Source organism: Schistocerca americana, chromosome X, assembly GCF_021461395.2.
Source record: "Schistocerca americana isolate TAMUIC-IGC-003095 chromosome X, iqSchAmer2.1, whole genome shotgun sequence".
NCBI classification, from domain to species: domain Eukaryota; kingdom Metazoa; phylum Arthropoda; class Insecta; order Orthoptera; family Acrididae; genus Schistocerca; species Schistocerca americana.
The window spans coordinates 504039578-504060449 of NC_060130.1; the positions used below are offsets into that span (position 1 = coordinate 504039578).

General features: G+C 43.1%; 1 protein-coding gene across 1 annotated transcript in view; it reads right to left on the bottom strand.

Moving 5' to 3' along the window:
• Positions 1-1487: 1487 nt before the first annotated feature.
• LOC124556544 (autophagy protein 5-like) overlaps positions 1488-20872 on the bottom strand; it is a 109407-nt gene continuing 90022 nt past the window's right edge. The window contains exon 6 of the mRNA XM_047130498.1: positions 1488-1932. Coding sequence (XP_046986454.1) covers positions 1823-1932 — 110 coding nt within the window. The 3' untranslated portion in view covers positions 1488-1822. The remainder of the gene's footprint in view (positions 1933-20872) is intronic.

The window sequence follows — 20872 nt, forward strand, 5'->3', positions numbered from 1 at the left end:
AGTTTAGAAACTAGGAGAGAGATACTGGCAGAGTAGAAGCTGCTAGGGCACATCGGGTGTAGCGCCTGGCTACCACAGTTGGTAAGAAATAGGCAAGATTTTGGGTTTGAGTCCCAGTTGGTGACACATACTTTTAATCTACCAGGAAGTTTCAAAACAAAACAAGAACGAACACACACACACACACACACACACACACACACACACACACACACACACACACACTCTCTGCAGGGTAAAAAATTCATTCAAGAAACATCAACCCTGACGAAAGCGTACAGCTTTTTCCTTATAAATTCCACATCAAGTAATGAATAAGTGATGGACACATGACAATGTGCATTTCTAATACCAAAAGATATTGCTGATCAACATTTAATTGTGGCTTCTTATGTTTTAGCATACACAGCCTTTTGCAAGATAAATGTTTTAAGCATATCTGACAGCAGTCTAGACTAAAATCCAAAGCAAATAACTCCGAATCTTCGAAATAATGCGAGGTTCACCTTCAGGCCTTACAAAACAGTATTTTATGCATCTTCTGCTGAAATATCTTTCAATGAAAGTGGAAAACTGTTCCTGTTTTCTTGAAGCAACTTGGGACTCAATTGAGAGATTATTTATCCAAACTGTGTGTCACAGCACTCCACTTGTACCAATACTGAGAAGTGCATTAAGTTCAAATTTCTGCAACTTTTTACAAGAGCGTGCATGCACAACACACACACACACACACACACACACACACACACACATATTGTAAACTGCTGTGTCACTGTTTACTGTTTGCAATAATGCTAACTTTAAAATATACTTATCACAGAAATAAACTGGTATACATAAAACACGGTACATAAGAGCGTAGTACAACTGGGATATCAAAAATGCATGAATTACTGGGTGGATATTGATGTTAAGAAAACAAATAGCAACTTGGTATTCCTGATTTGGAGCAGGTGTCTTCATAAACTTCTACAGAGAATGTCAGACAAGTTTTTTTTCTTTGTTTTCAGTAGAAAAACAGCAATGTGAAGAGAAGCACGTTATGACTGAAAACTATATCTCAAATAACTCACTTTTTAGAATGTAACTGTTAATCAAATTCTGGATTAATTACAAATTTCCACAGTCTATCATTACGGAAAATACTGCTATGCACAAGCAACCATATATAGATTTGGAAACTACTTGTGTGATATAATAAGGTGGGTACAGAACAATCATCCACATCTGGAAATTCTAGTTTTCTAAAATAAGAAATTCTGAACAGGTATTTTGATCCAATGTATAAGGTTATCTGTTAAGACTAAGTGACAATGTACAACTGTGCACAAAAATGTACACAAGTTTACTCAACAATCCAGAAAACATGCCTCACTTATATCATGGAGAATAAAATTGAAGAATTTCAAATGAGATTCATAACACAAATTTCCACACCCAGTTACAAAGCAATATAATCTAGTAAAGTATTTCAAAGAGCATACTTTCATTCCAATACATTTAATACAATTACACTCAAAAAGTACATGTTAAGAATTCCCACCTGTGTACTCGATAATTATAACCAAACCTAACACATTATGAGCTAATACAATTTTGCACAACAATGGACAAAAGAACACAAAACTGTTCCATTGACCACAAAATGTATACATGATAGTGGACTAGGCAGGTATCTTAAATAAGACAAAATATAAAAATATAAAATAATACATAAAATAAACAGCAAAACAAAAACAACTAGTCTCAAAGAGAAAATAACATGAAATTTATGAAGTCCATAAATTAATAAGAGAAAATAAAGCTATATGCTTAAATATTATGTGTGAACACACAAATGCAGGAAGTTGTCTGGGTAACTGAGATGTTCACTCATCCACTGCAGAGGAGTGTCTAATGGAGGTTCAATTCCGTGGGTTACCACTCGTACTGGAAAATAAAGACAAGCTTTTTTATGCCAATGACTTAATCTGAAACCATACATCTGTTTCAAAACAAAAAAAATACTATTCTTACCATAAACATTAAATACTGTCACTATTATCATATGTCCACATTTTTAAATACATTTAAATATTATTAAAATTTGTTTAGAACAACTGTGCAAAGTAAACAGAATTAAAATATCTAAGCTTATCACAATTATACACTTAGAAAGCCATTTCCTAGGTTTTCAATGTTGAGCATCAACTGATTTCTTCCATAAGCTAACCAAGTTTTCATCCATTCTCTTCCTTTGTGTGCCTGTCGATGACACCATTTCTGCTATTCGGTGATTTACCTCTCTTATTTCATTCTCATGGTCCCTACACGAGATTTTCACAAATTCAGCAAAATGTTAGTGCAATCAACCTCTAACATCACTCCTCTAAATTTTCCCGACAAACTTCTTTGAGAAAACATTTCTTTCAGGGATTCCTATTTATTTTTGCTGAGAATCGTTTATACTTCTGTGTTATCTATTCTGATCTGTAACAATTCTCACAATACTTTAAATGCCTTCCTTAACTTCAACTTAATATCGACATCAAAAGCTTGAGAAATACTTTACAAATGCTTACATTAGAGTCTTATGCATCATTCCTATAAAAACGTATAGTGCACCTAAGCAAATGTCTTCCATTTGCCTTCCCCACTATGGTGTTATAGTTTCATTACACATTCCTTTAACCTTTGGCAGTTTAGAAGTTTACAACTAATACAGTAATATGATACAGTTTTGTTTTGTTTTGTTTTGTTTTAGGGTGCAACAACAACTAGGGTCATACATGACCATGTCAGAGATGTAAAACACAAAGACAAAAAAGGTGTTAAAAGGATTACATGTTAAGCCCAACTGACAGAAGGAAAGACAACTAAAAACAGGGACTTTGAGAAAGGTCGATAAAACACACCATGAGAAATAGAGGTCCTGAACTTAATCTTAAGTGTCCTTTGCCATATTGCTACGACCGACAAAACGTGAAACGTGGTCAACAGCCTGCACGTTGTTCACTGAAACAGCCAATAAATCAAAAGGCAAACATAAATGAGAAAGTAGTAAAAGTAGTAGTAGTAGTAGTAGTAGTAGTAGTAGTAGTAGTAGTAGTTGTTGTTGTTGTTGTTGTTGTTGTTGTCGTCGTCGTCGTCGTCTTCTTCTTCTTCTTCTTCTTCAATCCAGAGACTGGTTTGATGCAGCTCTCCATGCTACTCTATCTTGTGCAAGCTTCTTCATCTCTGAGTACATCTACATCTACATACATACTCCGCAATCCACCATACGGTGCGTGGTGGAGGGTACCTCGTACCACAACTATCATCTTCTCTCCCTGTTCCACTCCCAAACAGAACGAGGGAAAAATGACTGCCTATATGCCTCTGTACGAGCCCTAATCTCTCTTATCTTATCTTTGTGGTCTTTGCGCAAAATGTAAGTTGGCGGTAGTAAAATTGTACTGTAGTCAGCCTCAAATACTGGTTCTCTAAATTTCCTCAGTAACATTTCACGAAAAGAATGCCTCCTTTCCTCCAGAGAGTCACACCCGAGTTCCTGAAGCATTTCCGTAACACTCGCATGATGATCAAACCTACCAGTAACAAATCTAGCAGCCCACCTCTGAATTGCTTGTATGTCCTCCCTCAATCCGACCTGATAGGGATCCCAAACGCTCGAGCAGTACTCAAGAATAGGTCGTATTAGTGTTTTATACGCGGTCTCCTTTACAGCTGAACCACATCTTCCCAAAATTCTACCAATGGACCGGAGATGACTATCCCCCGTCCCCACAACTTCCATTACATGCTTGTCCCACTTCATATCACTATGCAATGTTACGCCCAAATATTTAATCGACGTGACTGTGTCAAGCGCTACACTGCTAACGGAGTATTCAAACATTACAGGATTCTTTTTCCTATTCATCTGCATTAATTTACATTTATCTATATTTAGAGTTAGCTGCCATTCTTTACACCAATCACAAATCCTGTCCAAGTCATCTTGTATCCTCCTACAGTCACTCAACGACAACACCTTCCCGTACACCACAGCATCATCAGCAAACAGCCACACACTGCTATCCACCCTATCCAAAAGATCATTTATGTAGATAGAAAACAACAGTGGACCTACCACACTTCCCTGGGGCACTCCAGATGACACCCTCACCTCTAATGAACACCACCATCGAGGACAACGTACTAGGTTCTATTACCTAAGAAGTCTTCAAGCCACTCACATACTTGGGAACCAATCCCATATGCTCGTTCCTTAGTTAGGAGTCTGCAGTGGGGCACCGAGTCAAACGCTTTCCGGAAGTCAAGGAATATGGCATCCGTCTGATACCCTTCATCCATGGTTTGCAAGATATCATGAGAAAAAAGGGCGAGTTGCGTTTCGCAGGAGCGATGCTTTCTAAAGCGGTGCTGATGCATGGACAGCAATATCTCTGTCTCGAGGAAATTCATTATATTCGAACTGAGAATGTGTTCGAGAATCCTGCAACAAACTGATGTTAAGGATATTGGTCTCTAATGTTGAGGATCTGTCCTTCTACCCTTCTTACATACAGGTGCCACCTGCGCTTTTTTCCAGTCACTTGGGACTTTACACTGGGCAAGAGATTCACGATAAATGCAAGCTAAGTAAGGAGCCAATGCAGTAGAGTACTCTCTGTAAAACCGAATTGGAATCCCATCAAGACACGGTGATTTACTTATTTTCAACCCATTCAGCTGCTTCACAACCCAGTAAATACTGCAACCTACATCCTTCTGAATCTGTTTAGTGTATTCATGCCTTGGTCTCCCTCTACAAATTTTACCAGCTGCACTTTCCTCCAATACTAAATTGATGATCATCAATTTAGTATTGGAGTATTGATGCCTCAGAACACGTCCTATCAACTGATCACTTCTTCTAGTCAATTTGTGCCACAAATTTCTCTTCTACCTAATTCTATTCAGTACCTCCTCATTAGTTATATGACCTACCCATTTAATCTTCAGCATTCTTCTGTAGCACCACATTTCGAAAGCTTCTATTCTCTTCTTGTCTGAACTACTTATCATCCATGTTTCACTTCCATGCATGGCTACACTCCATACAAATACTTTCAGGAAAGACTTTCTGACACTTATATCTATACTCGATGATAACAAATTTCTCTTCTTCAGTAATGCTTTCCTTGCAATTGCCAGTCTATATTTTATATCCTCTCTGCTTCGACCATCATCAGCTATTTTGCTCCCCAAATAGCAAAACTCATCTACTACTTTGTGTGTCTCATTTCGTAATCTAAGTGGTTAAAAAAAGGGCATTCTCTCAGGAAATGGTGAACCATCAAAGATTGAGGGCACTGAGCAAAAAGTGGTGGGGGAGCACCACTCAACAAATGGTGATGGCTAAGAAGACCTTGCTAAAATGATCTCACCACAGTGAGAGGGCCAGGAGGAGAATGTCCAAGCCACTGGGAGAGGTATAATTCGCTAGAGCTTGTTCCCATGAAGGGAGAACCAGTGGTGATGCCAAAGTGACACCACCTGTGGACATATAGGAACACAGAGATAATCAAAGGGAATGGAAGAACTAATGGGCCGAGGCACGAGGACTGCAGCCTGGGCAACAGCATTAGCGGCCTTGTTTCCTGTAAGACTGATGTGACCAGGGACCCAGATAAACATCACACTGACTCCATCAAAAGTGAGTAAGTGACAGCTGTCCTGGACCTGTTGCACCAAAGGATAGATGGTTTACAGCACACAGGTGATCTGAAGGGCACTGATAAGAGTAGGAGCAGATGACACAATTGAAAAGCCTGTGTTGCCGGATGTACTGTGCAGCCTGATACAGGGCGAAAAGCTCTGCTTAATACTGAGCAATGTTCCAGAAGCCTGCACCGAAAAACGTCTGTGCTAACGATGAAGGCACACCCAACACCACAATCAGTCAGAGAGCCATCAGTGTACACAAAGGTACCATCGTGAAGTTCCATGTGTACATCGTGAAACTTAAGACGATAGAGCAAGGCTGGAGTAGTGTCCTTAGGAACGGAATGAAAGCCAAGATGAACACGGGCCGCTGCACGAAGCCAAAGTGGTGAAGGGTACACACCCATTGGGAAAGTGGCAGGTAATGTGAAGTTAAGCTACTGGAGCAACAGCCAAAAGTAAACTCCACAAGGCAACAGAGAAGAGGGACACGCCCCTTACTGCTTATCAAAGGAGTCATCAGAGGAGGCGGCACAGGATGGGTGGCCAGGCGCGGCAGACAAATAGCATGTGTATCTGTCAAGGAGAAAATCACGGCAGTATGACAGTGGTAGTTTGGTACCTTCTGCATACAGACTCTCAACCGGGCTAGTGTAAAAGGTGCCAGTGGCCAAACACATGCCATGATGGTGGATAGTATTGAGAGGCCATAAGAGGAACGGACATGCATGTGCATAAACTAAACACCCGTTGTCTAGTTTTGAACAGACAAGGGACCAGTACAAATGGCAGGGGGTGGTCTGATCTGTGCCCCAGAAAGTACCACTGAGGACATACAGGGCATTGAGGGACCGCATACAGCAGCCGCCCAGGTAAGACACGTGGGAGGACCAAGAAAGCTTCCTATTGAGCATGAGCCCCAGGAATTTTGTAGTTTCAATGAACAGAAGACAACTGGCCCAAGATGTAAAGACAGTGGAAGAAGCCAATTGTGCCGTCAGATATTCATACAAACGGTTTTGTCAGTGGAAAAGAGAAAGCCATTGTCAATGCCCCATGAGTAAAGATGATCGAGACAATGCTGAAGACAACACTCAAGGAGACAAGTTGGTGGAGAACTGCAATGGATAGCAAAATCATATCAATGAAAAGGGAGTCGGAGATGCATGGCGGGAGACAGGCCATTATCAGATGGTTGCTTGGTTTGTGGGATTGAAGGGACCAGATTACTAGGGCCATTGGTCCCTTTTTCCATGAACTTTAAACATCCACAAGGAATAAAAACAAACAATGGAGATGACAAGAGACGACACAAGGCAAGAAAGACACAGACAGACCAGACAAAAGGAATTAAAATCACAAGTGTGATAGTGGTTGGCCAACCATAGAAACAAAACAAAGGAAGAGAATACCACCAAGAAACACACTAAAAACCCCAGTCTAAAATCATAGGCCAAAGGCCAGACTCAACACAAAAAAAGGACAAACACTCAGATCAAGCGATAAAAACCCCCTGCACAAATAAAACTCAAAACTAAATCGGCCAATGCAGCGTCATCTGATAAAAAAAGCAGGAAGCGTATCAGGCAGTGCAAACGTCTGCCAACAAGACAGAACCCACACACATTGAAAACTTGGTCTTTTAAAAATTCCTGAAGATAACGGGGCATGCAGCCATGAGAGCCCTGGTGTATTGTGTATGGAGGATACCAGTCCCCCAACAGGTATCATAGGCTTTCTCCAAATCGAAAAACATGGCCACAGACTGGTACCTCCGCAGAAAACCATTCATGAAATGGGTGGACAAAGTGACGAGATGGTCAACTGCAGAACGGTGCGGTGTGCTCGAAATCCACATTGTGCAGTGGTTAGTAAATTGAAGACTCGAGCCACTATACCAGCCAGGTATGAATAATACATTCCATCCCCTTGCAATAATAGCTGGTGAGAGACATGGGGCAATAACTAGAAGGAAGGTGTTTATCCTTAACTGGTTTAGGTATGTGTATGACACTGGTTTCATGTCAGCATCTGGGAAGTGTGCCATCTGCCCAGATGCAATTGTACATACGAGGGAGAAAGTGCTTGCCCGCAAGAGAAATGTTCTGCAACATCTGAATGTGAACATTGTCTGGCCCTGTGGCAGAGGATCAGGATGAAGTGCATTGTAGCACTCACAATTCTGAGAAGCGAAGGATATTGTCGAGACTCCTCCACTCGTTTCAGATGGAGGAAGGCAGGGTGATGGTTGGTGGAGCTTGAAATCTCTGTGAAACAGTCACCCAAGTTGTTGGAGATAGCAATAGGGTTCACGATATCATCTGCTATGGTCAAGCTGGAAAGTGGGGGATGGACCTCGGTCCCAGAGTGTCATCGGAGGTTGGCCCACACGACGGAAGAGGGACTGGAACTGACAGAAGACCTAGTCAGCTACCTGCAAGAACGCGACAACACTGTGCATGCAACTGTTTATAACAAATGCAGCTTGCCATCATAGGACGATGGGGAATGCAGACAGCACGTCTCCACGCACAAATTGCATTGTGGCATGCCTCAGTCCACCGAGGGACCGGGACACGGAGCAGTAAAGAGAAAGTCTGAGGAATGAAACGTTCTGCGATAGTAAGAATAACGTTTGTAAGGTACTCTACCTGGTCATCACAACTGGGGAAATAATGTTCATCAAAGGTCACCAGGGAGGGTAAAGCCTCCTATCAGCCTTAGAAAGCTGCCATTTGGGTGTGCATGTAGGTGGGGCAGGAGTCAGCAAATGGATAGCCCATGGGAAATAGTCGCTCGAGTACATGTCAGGGGAACGGACCACTAGAGACCATGGGAAAGCTGGGCAGTGCAGAAGCAGAGGTCCAAATGGGAATAGGTGTGCACGGAGTCTGAAAGGAACGTCGCTGCTCCTGTGTTAAGGCAGATGTGGTTAAGTTGATTGAAAAGGTCTGCAATGAGGGTACCCCTCCAACAGGTCCTGGGAGAGCACCAAAGGGGATAGCGCGCATTAAAATCACCATGCAGCACAAAGGGGTGAGGGAGTTGCCCAATAAGCTGGAGGAAGTCTGCCCTGGTGAAATCGAATGATGGGAGGATGTAAACAGTACAAAGGAAGTGAGGAAGGAAAACGCAGACTGCAACATCTTGAAGGCAGGTAGTCAGGGAGACTGTTTGACTATGAACGTCATCCCGGATGAGCAGCATGACTTGCCTGTGAGATGGAATGCCATCCTCTGTGGGAAGGTCAAAGTGGATCAGAAAGAAATGCGAGAGCTCAAAGTCGTCATGAGGATGCAATTTTGATTCCTGGAGGCAGAGAACAAGTGGACATTGCGATTCCAAGAGCAGCCTAAGTTCTCTTGTTGCCTCTAAGGCTGCAATTGGAGGAGTCATGAGGAGGAAAGGTGAGTAAGGTACAAATGAAGGGCTACCATCTCAGCAGCTGCCAAGTGCCAGCCTTCAAAGACTCACTGGTACAGAGCACAGAGGCTGGAGGATCCAGCTCCATGAGGTCTACAGAGGGATCGGCATTTTTCCCTTTGTCAGTGTGTGGAGTATAGGGCAGAAAAACTCGTGGCGGTGCACAACAGCGACAATGAGGTCAGCTGGGTGAGATTATTGCGTGGTGACACCGTCGAAGAGGATCTCCAAGTCAGCGAAGGAGAAGACTGTTTGCCTTTGTTTGACTTCTTGGAGCCTTTCTGGTTGCCAGAGGAAGACTCAGATACTTGTTGGCTGGAAGGACGTAAAGAGTCTTCATGGGAGCATTTGTTCGGGGCAGAAGTTTGGTGACTGCACAGCTGGCGGTGGAGACGGGGATGCTACTGTGACACTGGGTGATTTTACAACTGTATTGCTAAATTTGAAGTCGCACATCTGTGTGATCGTGTCCTTAATGGGGAAAGTTGTAGCAAGAACAGTACTGTAAATGCCATATGGTAGAACGCATGGTTTCTGACTAACCAATAACTTGCGAGCGACTGGGTAAGGCACAATTTCCTTCACCCGGATCTCCTGGACAGCCCGCTCATTGAGGTACACGGGACAATCTCGGGAGGGGGTTGCACAGTCACCATCGCTACTGATACATCGGGGCGAAGAAGGCAGACAATCACGCTCGTGAGCATCCCTACAACAGGTTACACACTTGGCCGGGTGTCGACAGAACATTCAAGTGTGGTGGTAACGATGACACTGGTAGCAGCACATCGGATTTGGAATGTACCATCTGAGTGTGATAATTTCACAGCCTGCTTTATCAAAAGTGAGAAAAAGAGTGTGCGTGGGCACTACTAAGGATGCGTCTTCATTTTTCATCACCCAATGGACTGCAATGACACCCTGATCAGAGGTACGCTTCGATTTCTGCCTTGGTCAGACCATCGAGCAGCCTAGTGTAAATAACACAATGGGAAGAATTCCGTGTTTGATGGGCCTTGACATGAACAGGATAGCTGTGGAGGAGTGAAGCTGCAAGCAGTAATATGATACTACAGAGCTATTTCATGTTTAGGGTGTTAATCTTGTTTTTGTGTGCATTTAAGCATAACATCAAATAGAAATACTGTCCAAGTCTTTCTGCATTTCCTTACATCATCCAGCAATGTTACTATCCTACAGACATGATCAGAGCAAACCAGCACTGCTGACTACTCTATGTACACAGAGAACATTTGTGCTCCCATTACAGGTCCCAGAAGTATACCTGATGTTACTCTTGTTTGAACTGAAGATTGGGCTTCCAGTGCAGTTCTATCAATTTTTTGAGCCAATCAGATAATTGGGAAAATGTTTGTATTATCCTGTTCTTGTTGCCAAATGGCAATGTGATAAATACCTAATGCCTTTTAGAAATCTAGATTCGTAGAATCTACAAACATGCCTGTAGTTATTTACAAGGATATGTAATAGGGTCCCTAATATTTTTAGTATACATAAACAATTTACCATGTAGATTCAGACACACTACAAGATCATACGTTAACGATACTGCTGTGTACAAGAAAAGTATCATTTTTGGACGATCATAAGGAATTCTAGAAAGACTTGGACAAAATTTCCACTGAGTGTAATGAAAGGCAGCTCTCTTTAAATGTGGAAAAAATGCAAAATAATGCCTCTAACAAAGAGGAAGAGTAATACAGTATCCGATTACAAGATTAGTGGTGAACATCAAGACAGACCGAGTGTAGATGGCAGATACAGTTATGCCATTCCATGCTGCTTCAACTCTATCCAGAGTTCACCAATGATTGGTCAGTGTCAGTGTGTGAGTCTCCACAGTCCATGACCAGATGCTAAGTTGTATGCGAAGGTCGAGAAACTATCAGCAATAGATCAAATCTGGAGTAGTTTCCTTGGGAAACGAATTAAGTTCAAGATGAACACAGGCTGCCACATGAAGACAAGGTGATGAAAGATTCACATTCATTGATAACATGTTAGGTAACATGAAGTTAAGCACCGGTGCAGTACCAGGAGGTAACAGAGAAGAAGGGCAAGTCCCATATTGGCAGTCAAGGGAGTCATCGAAAAAGAGGGCATTGGCACCATTGGAGGTGAGTGGTCTGATCCGCTCCCTAGGAAGTACTGCTTAAGATACACAAGACACTGATGGACTGCATACAGCGGGCGGCCACATATCAAGCATGAGTCCCAGGAACGTTGTGGTTTCAGTAAATGCGTGAGCAATAGGCCCAAGATGTAAGGACGGTGAAAGAAACCAATTGCACTGCTAGAAATTCATACGAACGGTTTTGTCAGAGGAGAAGTGGAAGCCACAGTCGATGTTCCACGATTTCTGAAGACACCGTTCACGGAGAGAAGTCTGTGGAAAACTGTGATGCATCACAAATTCCTCAACAAAAAGGGAGCCAGATATAACTGGCAGGAGACAGGCCATAGTCGGGTTAATGGCTACAGTAAAATGTCGATAAAGTCCGAACCCACATGTACCTTGAAAACTTTTGTCTTTTAAAAACTCCTGAAGGGAATGAGGCAGGCGGCCTCGGAAGTCCCATGTGTATAGAGTATGGAGGGTACCAGTCCTCTAGCAGGTGTTGTATGCTTTTTACAAATTAAAAAACACAGCTGAAGTCTGGTGTTTTTGCAGAAAACCATTTGCGGTCAACTGCACAATGGCACGTTCAAAATCCACATTGAGCCGTGGTTAGTAGATCGCAGGAATTGACCAAACACAGCCAGTGAGAGAAATGGGACAGTACCTAGAAGGAAGGCATTTGGCCTTACCAGCCTTAGGTATGGGTGTGACGGTGGCTTCACACCAGCAACTGGGAAACATGCTACCTGTCCAACTGCGATTATATGTATGAAGGAGAAAATGCTTCCCCACAAGAGAAATGCGCTGCAACATCTGAATGTGAGCATCGTCCAGCCCTGGGGCGAAATATCATGATTAAGTGAGAGCATTGTCTAGCTCCTTCATAGTAAAAGCAGCATTGTAGCATTCATGGTTCTGAGAGGACAAGATCAGCACACGAGCTTCCTCAACTTGGTTCCGAGGGAGGAAGGAGGGGTGACAGTGGGTGGATCACAAAATCCCCACAAAATAGTGGCCTAAAGTTTGGAAATAGCAATAGGGTCCACATATGCTATGGTCAGGCCAGAAATCAGGAAATGGACCTTGGTCCCAGAGAGCTGACGTTGGTTGCCCCACACGACGGAAGAGGGAATGAAACTGTCACAAGAGCTAGTAAATGAAATCTAGTTGGCTGTTTTGTTATCCCGAAGAATGCAATGACCCTGTACATGCAACTGCTTATAACAAAGGCAATTCGCCATTGTAGGATGATGGTTAAAAATGGGGAGAGTATGCCCCTGCAAGCGAAACGCATCACGGCATTCCTCAGTCCACCAGGGGACTGAGACACGGCACAGTAATGATACAGTGCAAGGTATGCAATGTTCTGGATCAGCAAGGATAACGTTTGTCACATTCTCTACCTGGTCATCACAACTGGGGAAATGATGTTCATCGAACACTGCCAGGGAAGAGTCAAGCCTCCAGTCGACCTTGTATTTGTCGGAGTGAACGGACCATTCAAGATGACAGGCAAGTTGGGCAGTGCAGAACAAGAGCTCCAAATGGGAATAGGTGTGCATGAAGTCTGAAATAAATCTGAGCATTCCAGTATTAAGGCAGATGAAGTTGAGTTGACTGAGGTCAGTTAAGGGGGCACCTCTCTGACAAATTCTTGAAGAGCCTCAAATAAATTGTGTGTGTTAAAGTCACTGAGCAGCAAAAAGGGGTGAGGGAGTTGACCAATAAGCTGGAGGAAGTCTGCCTTGGTGACAGCAAATGACGGAGGGATACAGACGTTACAAACAAAAAAAGGCGGACATGGACATGTTTGTATGGGTGCACGACAGCAAGGTCTTCAGCACTTGCACAAAGACAGTTTGAGATGAGTGTCAGTAAAATACACTAAACAGGAAGACAACACAGCACGTAAAACACAGCAAACAAAAGCTGGAAAACTATGTGCATACCCACACAGAACCACAGAACGAAGTATTGCGATAGTAGTAAAACATTAACGACACAGGAAGAAAGTGGTAAAAGGAGCTAAAACAATATAGCAGATGGACATGGCTGGCTAACCACAAGAATAAAAAAAGGAGGAGCCAGGCACTCCACAACACACTAACACCTCCAGCCTAAAAGTTTAGGCCAGAGTCCAGACACATCACAAAACTTTAAAACCTTAGTCACACTAGTCTCATCATCAGCTAAAATAGTGGGCAGAACAAAAATGTTCAAATGTGTGTGAATTCCTAAGGAACCAAACTGCTAATGTTATCGGGCCCTAGACTTACACACTACTTAAGGGGGGACGAAGTTGATAAAATTGACCAAAAATGTCAATTTTTAATTTATTTTTTATTTGTTAGTACAACTCAGGACAATAAGTTCCCAAAGTTTCAATGTTGAAATTGCATCTGAAGTGCCTGAAAATTAATTGAAAGTGTGATGTGACCTCGAGGCCACGCCCACGATTTGAAGCAGCACTTCAATACCACTTCAATAACAACCCCTACATTCACAAGGAGAGGCTTCCAAATTGTATCCTGGATCTTGTCAAGCCCACTTACAGGTTTCTGGCTGATCCTACACTTCTCAAAAAGTGTGTTCATGGCAAAACCCAAAATCCAAATGAGTCTCTAAATTCACTCATATGGAAACGATGCCCTAAAAACACATTTGCATCAGCTACAGTTGTCAGAATTGCAACTTATGATGCAGTTATTGTATTTAATGATGGGAACGTCGGAAGGATGAAGGTATTAGAAAGAATGAGCTACAAGATAGGAAATTTTACTCAAGATATCCTTAGAAAAATAGATTTACAGTGCGTCTCTGCAGCTGAAAAGTCAGTTGAAGACCTGGTAAAGGAAAGAAGACAGACAACAAGAAACCAGAAGAGAAGCCTTGAAGGGAAAGATGACCCAGAGGATAAATGTGGTGCCTTCTGAAGAAGTGACACAAGGAAAAAAGTTAGGTTGAACTTTAAATTGTTTCTCCTGAAAAGTTTATGTACCTTTTCCTCAGATTCTATAAATGCTAGAATTATGAAATTTTGTACACATATTTCAGTAAACTTAATAAACGTTGTCTCAAGGGCAAATTTTGAAATTCTGATTGCAAGCTGAGATATGGGGCAAAATGCTTGGAATATTGCATGAATTTAAAATTTTACTGGTGGAATTACAATTAAAAAATAAGAAAAGTCTCCTATTTGACATATTCCAAAAACCTCATGAGAGAAGCTTACAACATCTAAACAGATGAAATAGAAATTTTTGTAGAAATCGAATACTTTCTGAGAAAAAGGAACATACATTATTTTTTGAAAATAAAACTTCAAGTTTCATTCAAAAAAAAGTTGAATATATATAATCAAAGTATGTTATATGTAAATGTGTTACTTTCATGTAAAGCATGGTACAAAATTTAATTGCCATATCTCCAAAACTGTGGATTTGGTGCATTTTTGAAATAGTGTGTGTTTTTCATCAATGTCCCCCTTAAACTAACTTATACTAAGAACATCACATACACCCACACCCGAGGGAGGACTCGAACCTCTGGCGGGAGGGGCCACGCAATCCGTGGCATGGTGCCCTAGACTGCGCGGCCACTCTGCGTGGCTAGAGGGCAGATCCCCACCAATATCAGCTTCTGCCCTTACATCACAATATAAAATGCTCTTTGTTAGAACATGGTGGATAGAGATGTACACGCCACAAGCATCACAAAATGGGGGATCCTCTTGCTGTAGTAAGAATCTGTGTGTGAGAGGGCAGTGCCCAATTCTAAGATGTGTGAGGATCACTTCATCCTGCCTGAGCAACTGGCAGGAGCAACGCCACGGCTGGGTTGTTGATTTCACCAAGCACAGCTCATTGGCCGTCACTGACAGCCATTCCTCATCCCACAACTGCATGCACTTCCTGTGTAGTGTAGAAATGACAGCCTGCAAGGGAATAGGACACTGTGCCACATCCTGTCCTCTACAGGCCTCCTTGGCAGCCCGATTGGCCTGTTCATTTCCCAATGACCCTACATGACCTGGCCCCCAGCAGAATAATACCTGCTTACCCTGCCGTTGGAGCAAGTACAGTTGGTCATATATCAGCTGGACCAACTCCTCAGCTGGGTAAATGCATACAAATTGAAATACCTCAGAGAACACTTCATCCAAAAAGGTTACGTACTAGACACAGCAGAAGACACAAGAACGAGGACGACCAAAAAGCTTTACGTGGAACTGAGAGGAGAAGTGAAACGGAACAAGACTGAATCAAAGAAACCCGTGCGCAACTGGAGACAAGTGTGGCTCAACCTGCACGAAAGCACACTCAATACGAACGTCAAAGCGACGTGGTACAAAGCAATAAACAACACTGTACCCACAAATGAAAGGTTACCAGCAATTCACCTCAGACCATCAAGAAAATGTCAGACCTGTAATGAAAACGATACCTTGGAACATCGTTTCCAATGTGGAGAAACGAAACAAATATGGGAGATAAAACTATGCTGGCACTGATAAACAGAAGTACACCTGAAAGGATAAACATCGAACTATTAACCATCCCGGACATAAAACCATTCCCCAGAGCAAAGAAACAAACCACCACTTGGATTTTAGGTCAAACAGTGTATGCAGCAAAAGAACAAAAACAAGGAGATGTTCATGGAATACCTCTCGTACTTATGGGAGGAAAACAAACAGCCATGAGATCAAAAGGGTACAAAACAGAATTCTCAAACTTCCTCAGAATCGTCATAGAAGCAGCCTTCAAGAGAGCCGTGCCAGCCCCCCCTGCCATCACCGCCAGGCCGACCGCCGCGGACGGAGCCCAGCTGAGGGAGGGCAGCGGCCCACGGCAACACCCACCGCCGCTCCAGCCCACCGCTCCAGGCTGCACACACCTACCAGCCATCCCAGAAAAACCATCAAAGGGCTTCTGTGAAGTTCTCTTTCAGTATCGAGTGCAGTGTTTGTTTTTGTTCAGTGCTAGACCAATGCCCTCGCTGGGAATAAAAGTGAAAGCAAAAGCAAAATCACCCTTCTTACACCAAATCAATAATAAGCAAATATTCAATTGCCAATTCCATGTCTTTGTGTTTTCTAATACATTAGAAAAATATTGTCCACATTAATCGCTACCAAAAACTTATAATTAAAACAGTCAAGTCCATTATCATGACACAGAAAGACTCAAATTCGACAAAAAATTTAAATACAAACGGAAAAGGTTTTAAAAATGAAGTGAACTAACTTAACACAGTAATGCAATAAAAACAATAACTATAAAAATAGAAAACTGTAAACAAAATGTAATGAATTTTAAAACTTAACTTGTATCTACTATATATCTTTGAATTAAATAAAGTTTTACATACTAAAAAAAGTGCAAGTTCTGTAACGATTGTAAGGCACTAAGACCAACCATTTGCCCTGAATATGAGGCATCTGCTATAGTGCTTTCAGGGTCACATGGAGCTCCGCTGAGAAAATGGTATTCTCGTCATGAACGCAAATACTGGTGAAATGGTCAGAGAACATGACAGGGCAGCCAAGGGAATTCCCTTGTTTGGAGCCATCTGTATACACTACCGTGAAATCGTGATGCATACCTAAAATGTTAGAAAAAAGAGATTGAAATGTAAAATCTGACGTATGATCTTTCTTAAAATTCGTCAAATCTAAGTCTGGGCCTCCACAGAAGCCAAGGTGGAATTCTGCTCCCACCGTGATGTAAAACATGAAGACTGGCCACTCCCATGTCTAGATGGCAATCTTGTGCACGAATCCCGTAGGGCCTCATTGCCTGGTGCCGGTTATGAAAAAGCCTTTCCAGTGGAGGCTGAGCAAAGGTATGGTACTTGGGTTGTATGGTGTGGACAGTGTTCTATATGCCTGGCACACCGTAAGTAGCCATTGCCTGACTTGAAATGGCATATCACCAGCTTCTGCACAGAGGCTTGGTATGGGACTTGTTCTGAATGCTCCAGTGGCAAACCAAATTCCTTCATGGTGCACCATATCCAACATCTTTAAATAAGATTGTCTCTCAGACTCATACACCATGCACCCATGATCGAGCCGAGATCGCACAAATGTCCTGTAAAACCACAGCAGCCAAATCCTGTCTGCTCCCCATGTACTGTGGCTAAGAAATTTTAAAATACTCAAAGTCTTAAGTGACCATTTTTCTCAAGTCCTTAAGATGTGGTAAGCATGTAAGCTTAGAGGGAAATATGATGCCCAGAAACCTTACTGTGTCTTTAAAAGTAACTCCGGAAAGTTTAAAATGGAAAGAGAACGGTTTAAAACAAGACACACAGACTTCTTGGTGGAAAACTTTAAAACCACTCTTCTGCACCCACTCCTCCAAATGTTGAAGAGTTAGTTGCAACTGATGTGTTGTTGTTGCGAAGCTTTAAGAAGAGCGAAACACAGAGAAGTCATCCAAAAACAAAGAACACTGGACAGGGCTTTTCACTATGGATGTAACGCTATTAACAGCTATGGCAAAGACAGTCAGACTTAAAACGCTACCTTGAAGAACACCATTCTCCTGCTCAAAGCAATCAGACAGGACGTCACAGACTTTGTATCTAAAATATCGTGGCGAGAGGAAGGAGTGAATAAAAATGGGATGACAACCAATAAAACCCCATTCATGAAGCTGCTCCATGATAAGAGACTCCAAGTAGTATTGTAGGCCTTCTCGATGTCAAAAAATGTACCTAGAAGGTGACACTGGTGTAGCAAAGTCTGTTGTATAGCCGCCTCCAGGAGGTAAGGTTATCAAAGGTGGAGCTATACCTCCTGAACCCACACTGAAAGTGTCTAAAGAGTTGCCTGGATTCTAAAAGCCAGACAAGACAGCAGTTGACTATCCACTCCATGGTCATCCTCATGCAGCCAGTGAGGGCAGCACTATGGTAACTACTTGGGCATGTATGGTCTTTCCCATTTTTTAAAAGAGGAATTAAAATAGTCTCACGCCACGAGCCAGGAAAGTGACATGACACCCAAATGGCATTAAGAAGTGCGAGGAGGATATCTTTGCTTCGCCTTGTGAGGTGCCACAGCATACTGTAATGGATCCTGTCGTGATCAGGGGATGTGTCACGAGCAACAGACAATGCAGAATCCAGTTCCCACATGGAAAAATGGGCAGTTGTTATCTTCATCAGAGGTGGACCGGAAGTCCAAACTACACCTCTCAGCAACCACTCTACGGTGCTGTAAATGTGGTTCCTGACTGGCTGTTGCAGTATCTGTGGAAAAATATATTGCCATAGTCTGGGCAATGTCTCACGGATTTGTTTGGAGAGTGCCGTTCCCGGCACAATGTTCGAACTGAGCCAACTGGCTATGAAGTGTCCAGTCGGCTCTACCGAGCACCCATTGTGGCGGTTTCCTTTTGGGTTTCACCCCATCTGGCAGGTGAATCCGGATTGGGAAGACATCACTTCTGTGCAAGTCATCGACCCCTTCCCATTGAGCAGTGTGAGCAAGAGCTGGAGAGCAAAGTGAGAGAGCAATGGCAGAGAACAACCCAGTTGCTGTGCAGAAGTGAGTGCTCTGTCCCGCATTTAGCTAGTATGTGCATGACACAAGAAGTGCCTCAATTGCTCTACACCTGGGGCAGGTAGGTGCAGAGCCCCAAAGTACATTGTGTGCATTAAAATCACCACAGAGGATGAAGGGGTAGGGGAGCTGTTAATCAGGTCGTTACGGACTCTTTATCAAGCGCATCATGTGGGGGCAAGTAATGGGAACATACTGTCAACGGATGATGCATCTGCACAAATATAGCAACTGCTTGTAAAGACATTGTAAGAGAAAGAGGTGAGGAGTGGTAGTCGGTAATGATCTCTCTCCACTCAGGTCATCATTTTTGTGAATTAGATAGCCTCGTAGCTCAAGGATGTACGACTGATGGAAATGAGTCTCCTGGAGAGACAGACACAGTGGTGTAATCTGAGATAAGAGACAGAGTTCCTCCATATGTGTCCTGAACCCCTGCAAGTTCCACTGTAGGATGGGAGCCATTTCGTCGTCTTAGTTTTAATTTAACCCTATCTTTGGACCGTGGAGGTGAAGCACTTGTAGAACGAGGGAGAGTGGAGGAGTTGCCTGGATCCGAGGCATCTAACTCCATGATGTCCTCATCATCAGTCAGACCTGAAAGAATGACGTCTGACGGCGCTCGAGACAGCTTTAGCCGTGCATCTTTTCCTGCACCCTGTCCCTTCGACATGAGGGAGAAAGAGGGCATTTAGAGGCACTCTGTTTGTTGTGTGCCTTCTTGACACTCACTACAGAACTGTTGCTGGTCTTTTCTGTGGTGACTGCTTGTACTGCTTTATCCTTACTTGTTTTGCCTTGGCATGTACACATGCAAGTACAGGTGCTGATGATGGATGGTTGTAACCGGATGACATCTGCATCAAGGCCTTGCCTTAGGAAAAGGTTTCTGTGACATGGAATCATAAGAAGTGGTGAAGACAAAAGGGTTTGTTGCCTTACATTCTTTTTTGGTTTCAGCATAGGGGATCTGCTTGGTGGTTTTTACACTGTGTGATCAAAAGTATCCGTACACTTGGCTGAAAATGACTTACAAGTTTGTGGCACACTCTATTGGTAATGCTGGAATTCAATATGGTGTTGGCCCACCCTTAGCCTTGATGATAGCTTCCACTCAAGCAGGCATCAGGTGCTGGAAGGTTTGTTGGGGAATGGCAGCCCATTCTTCACGGAGTGCTTCATTGAGGAGAGGTACTGATGTCTGTCGGTGAGGCCTGGCACAAAGTCGACATTCCAAAACATCCCATAGGTGTTCTGTAGGATTCTGGTCAGGACTCTGTGCAGGTCAGTTGATTACAGGGATGTTATAGTCATGTAACCACTCCACCACAGGCAGTGCATTACGTACAGAGACTTGATCGTGTTGAATGATGCAATTGCCATCCCTGAATTGCTCTTCAACAGTGGGGAGCAGGGAGGTACTTCAAACATCAATGTATGACTGTGCTGTAATTGCACCACATAAAACAACAAGGGGTGCAAGCCCCCTCCATGAAAAACACGACCAAACCATAACACCGCTGCCTCCGAATTTTTTACTGTTGGCACTACACACATTGGCAGATGATGTTCAACGGGCATTCACCATACCCACAACCTGCCACATTTTATTCTGTGATGCGTCATTTCACACAACGCTTTTCCACTGTTCAATCGTCCAACGTTTACGCTCCTTACACCAAGCAAGACGTCGTTTGGCATTTACCGGCGTGATGTGTGGCTTGTGAGCAGCCACTGGACCATTAAATAGAAGTTTCCTCACCTCCCACCTAACTGTCATAGTACTTGCAGTGTATCCTTATGCAGTTAGGAATTCCTGTGTGATGGTCTGGATAGATATCTGCCTATCACACAGTATGACCCTCTTCAACTGTTGACGGTCTCTGTCAGTCAACAAACGAGGTCGGCCTGTACACTTTTGTGCTGTACGTGTCCCCCCATGTTTCCACTTCACTATCACATCAGAAACAGTAGACCTAGGGATGTTTAGGAGTGTGGAAATCTCACGTACAAATGTATGGCACAAGTGACACCCAATCACCTGACAA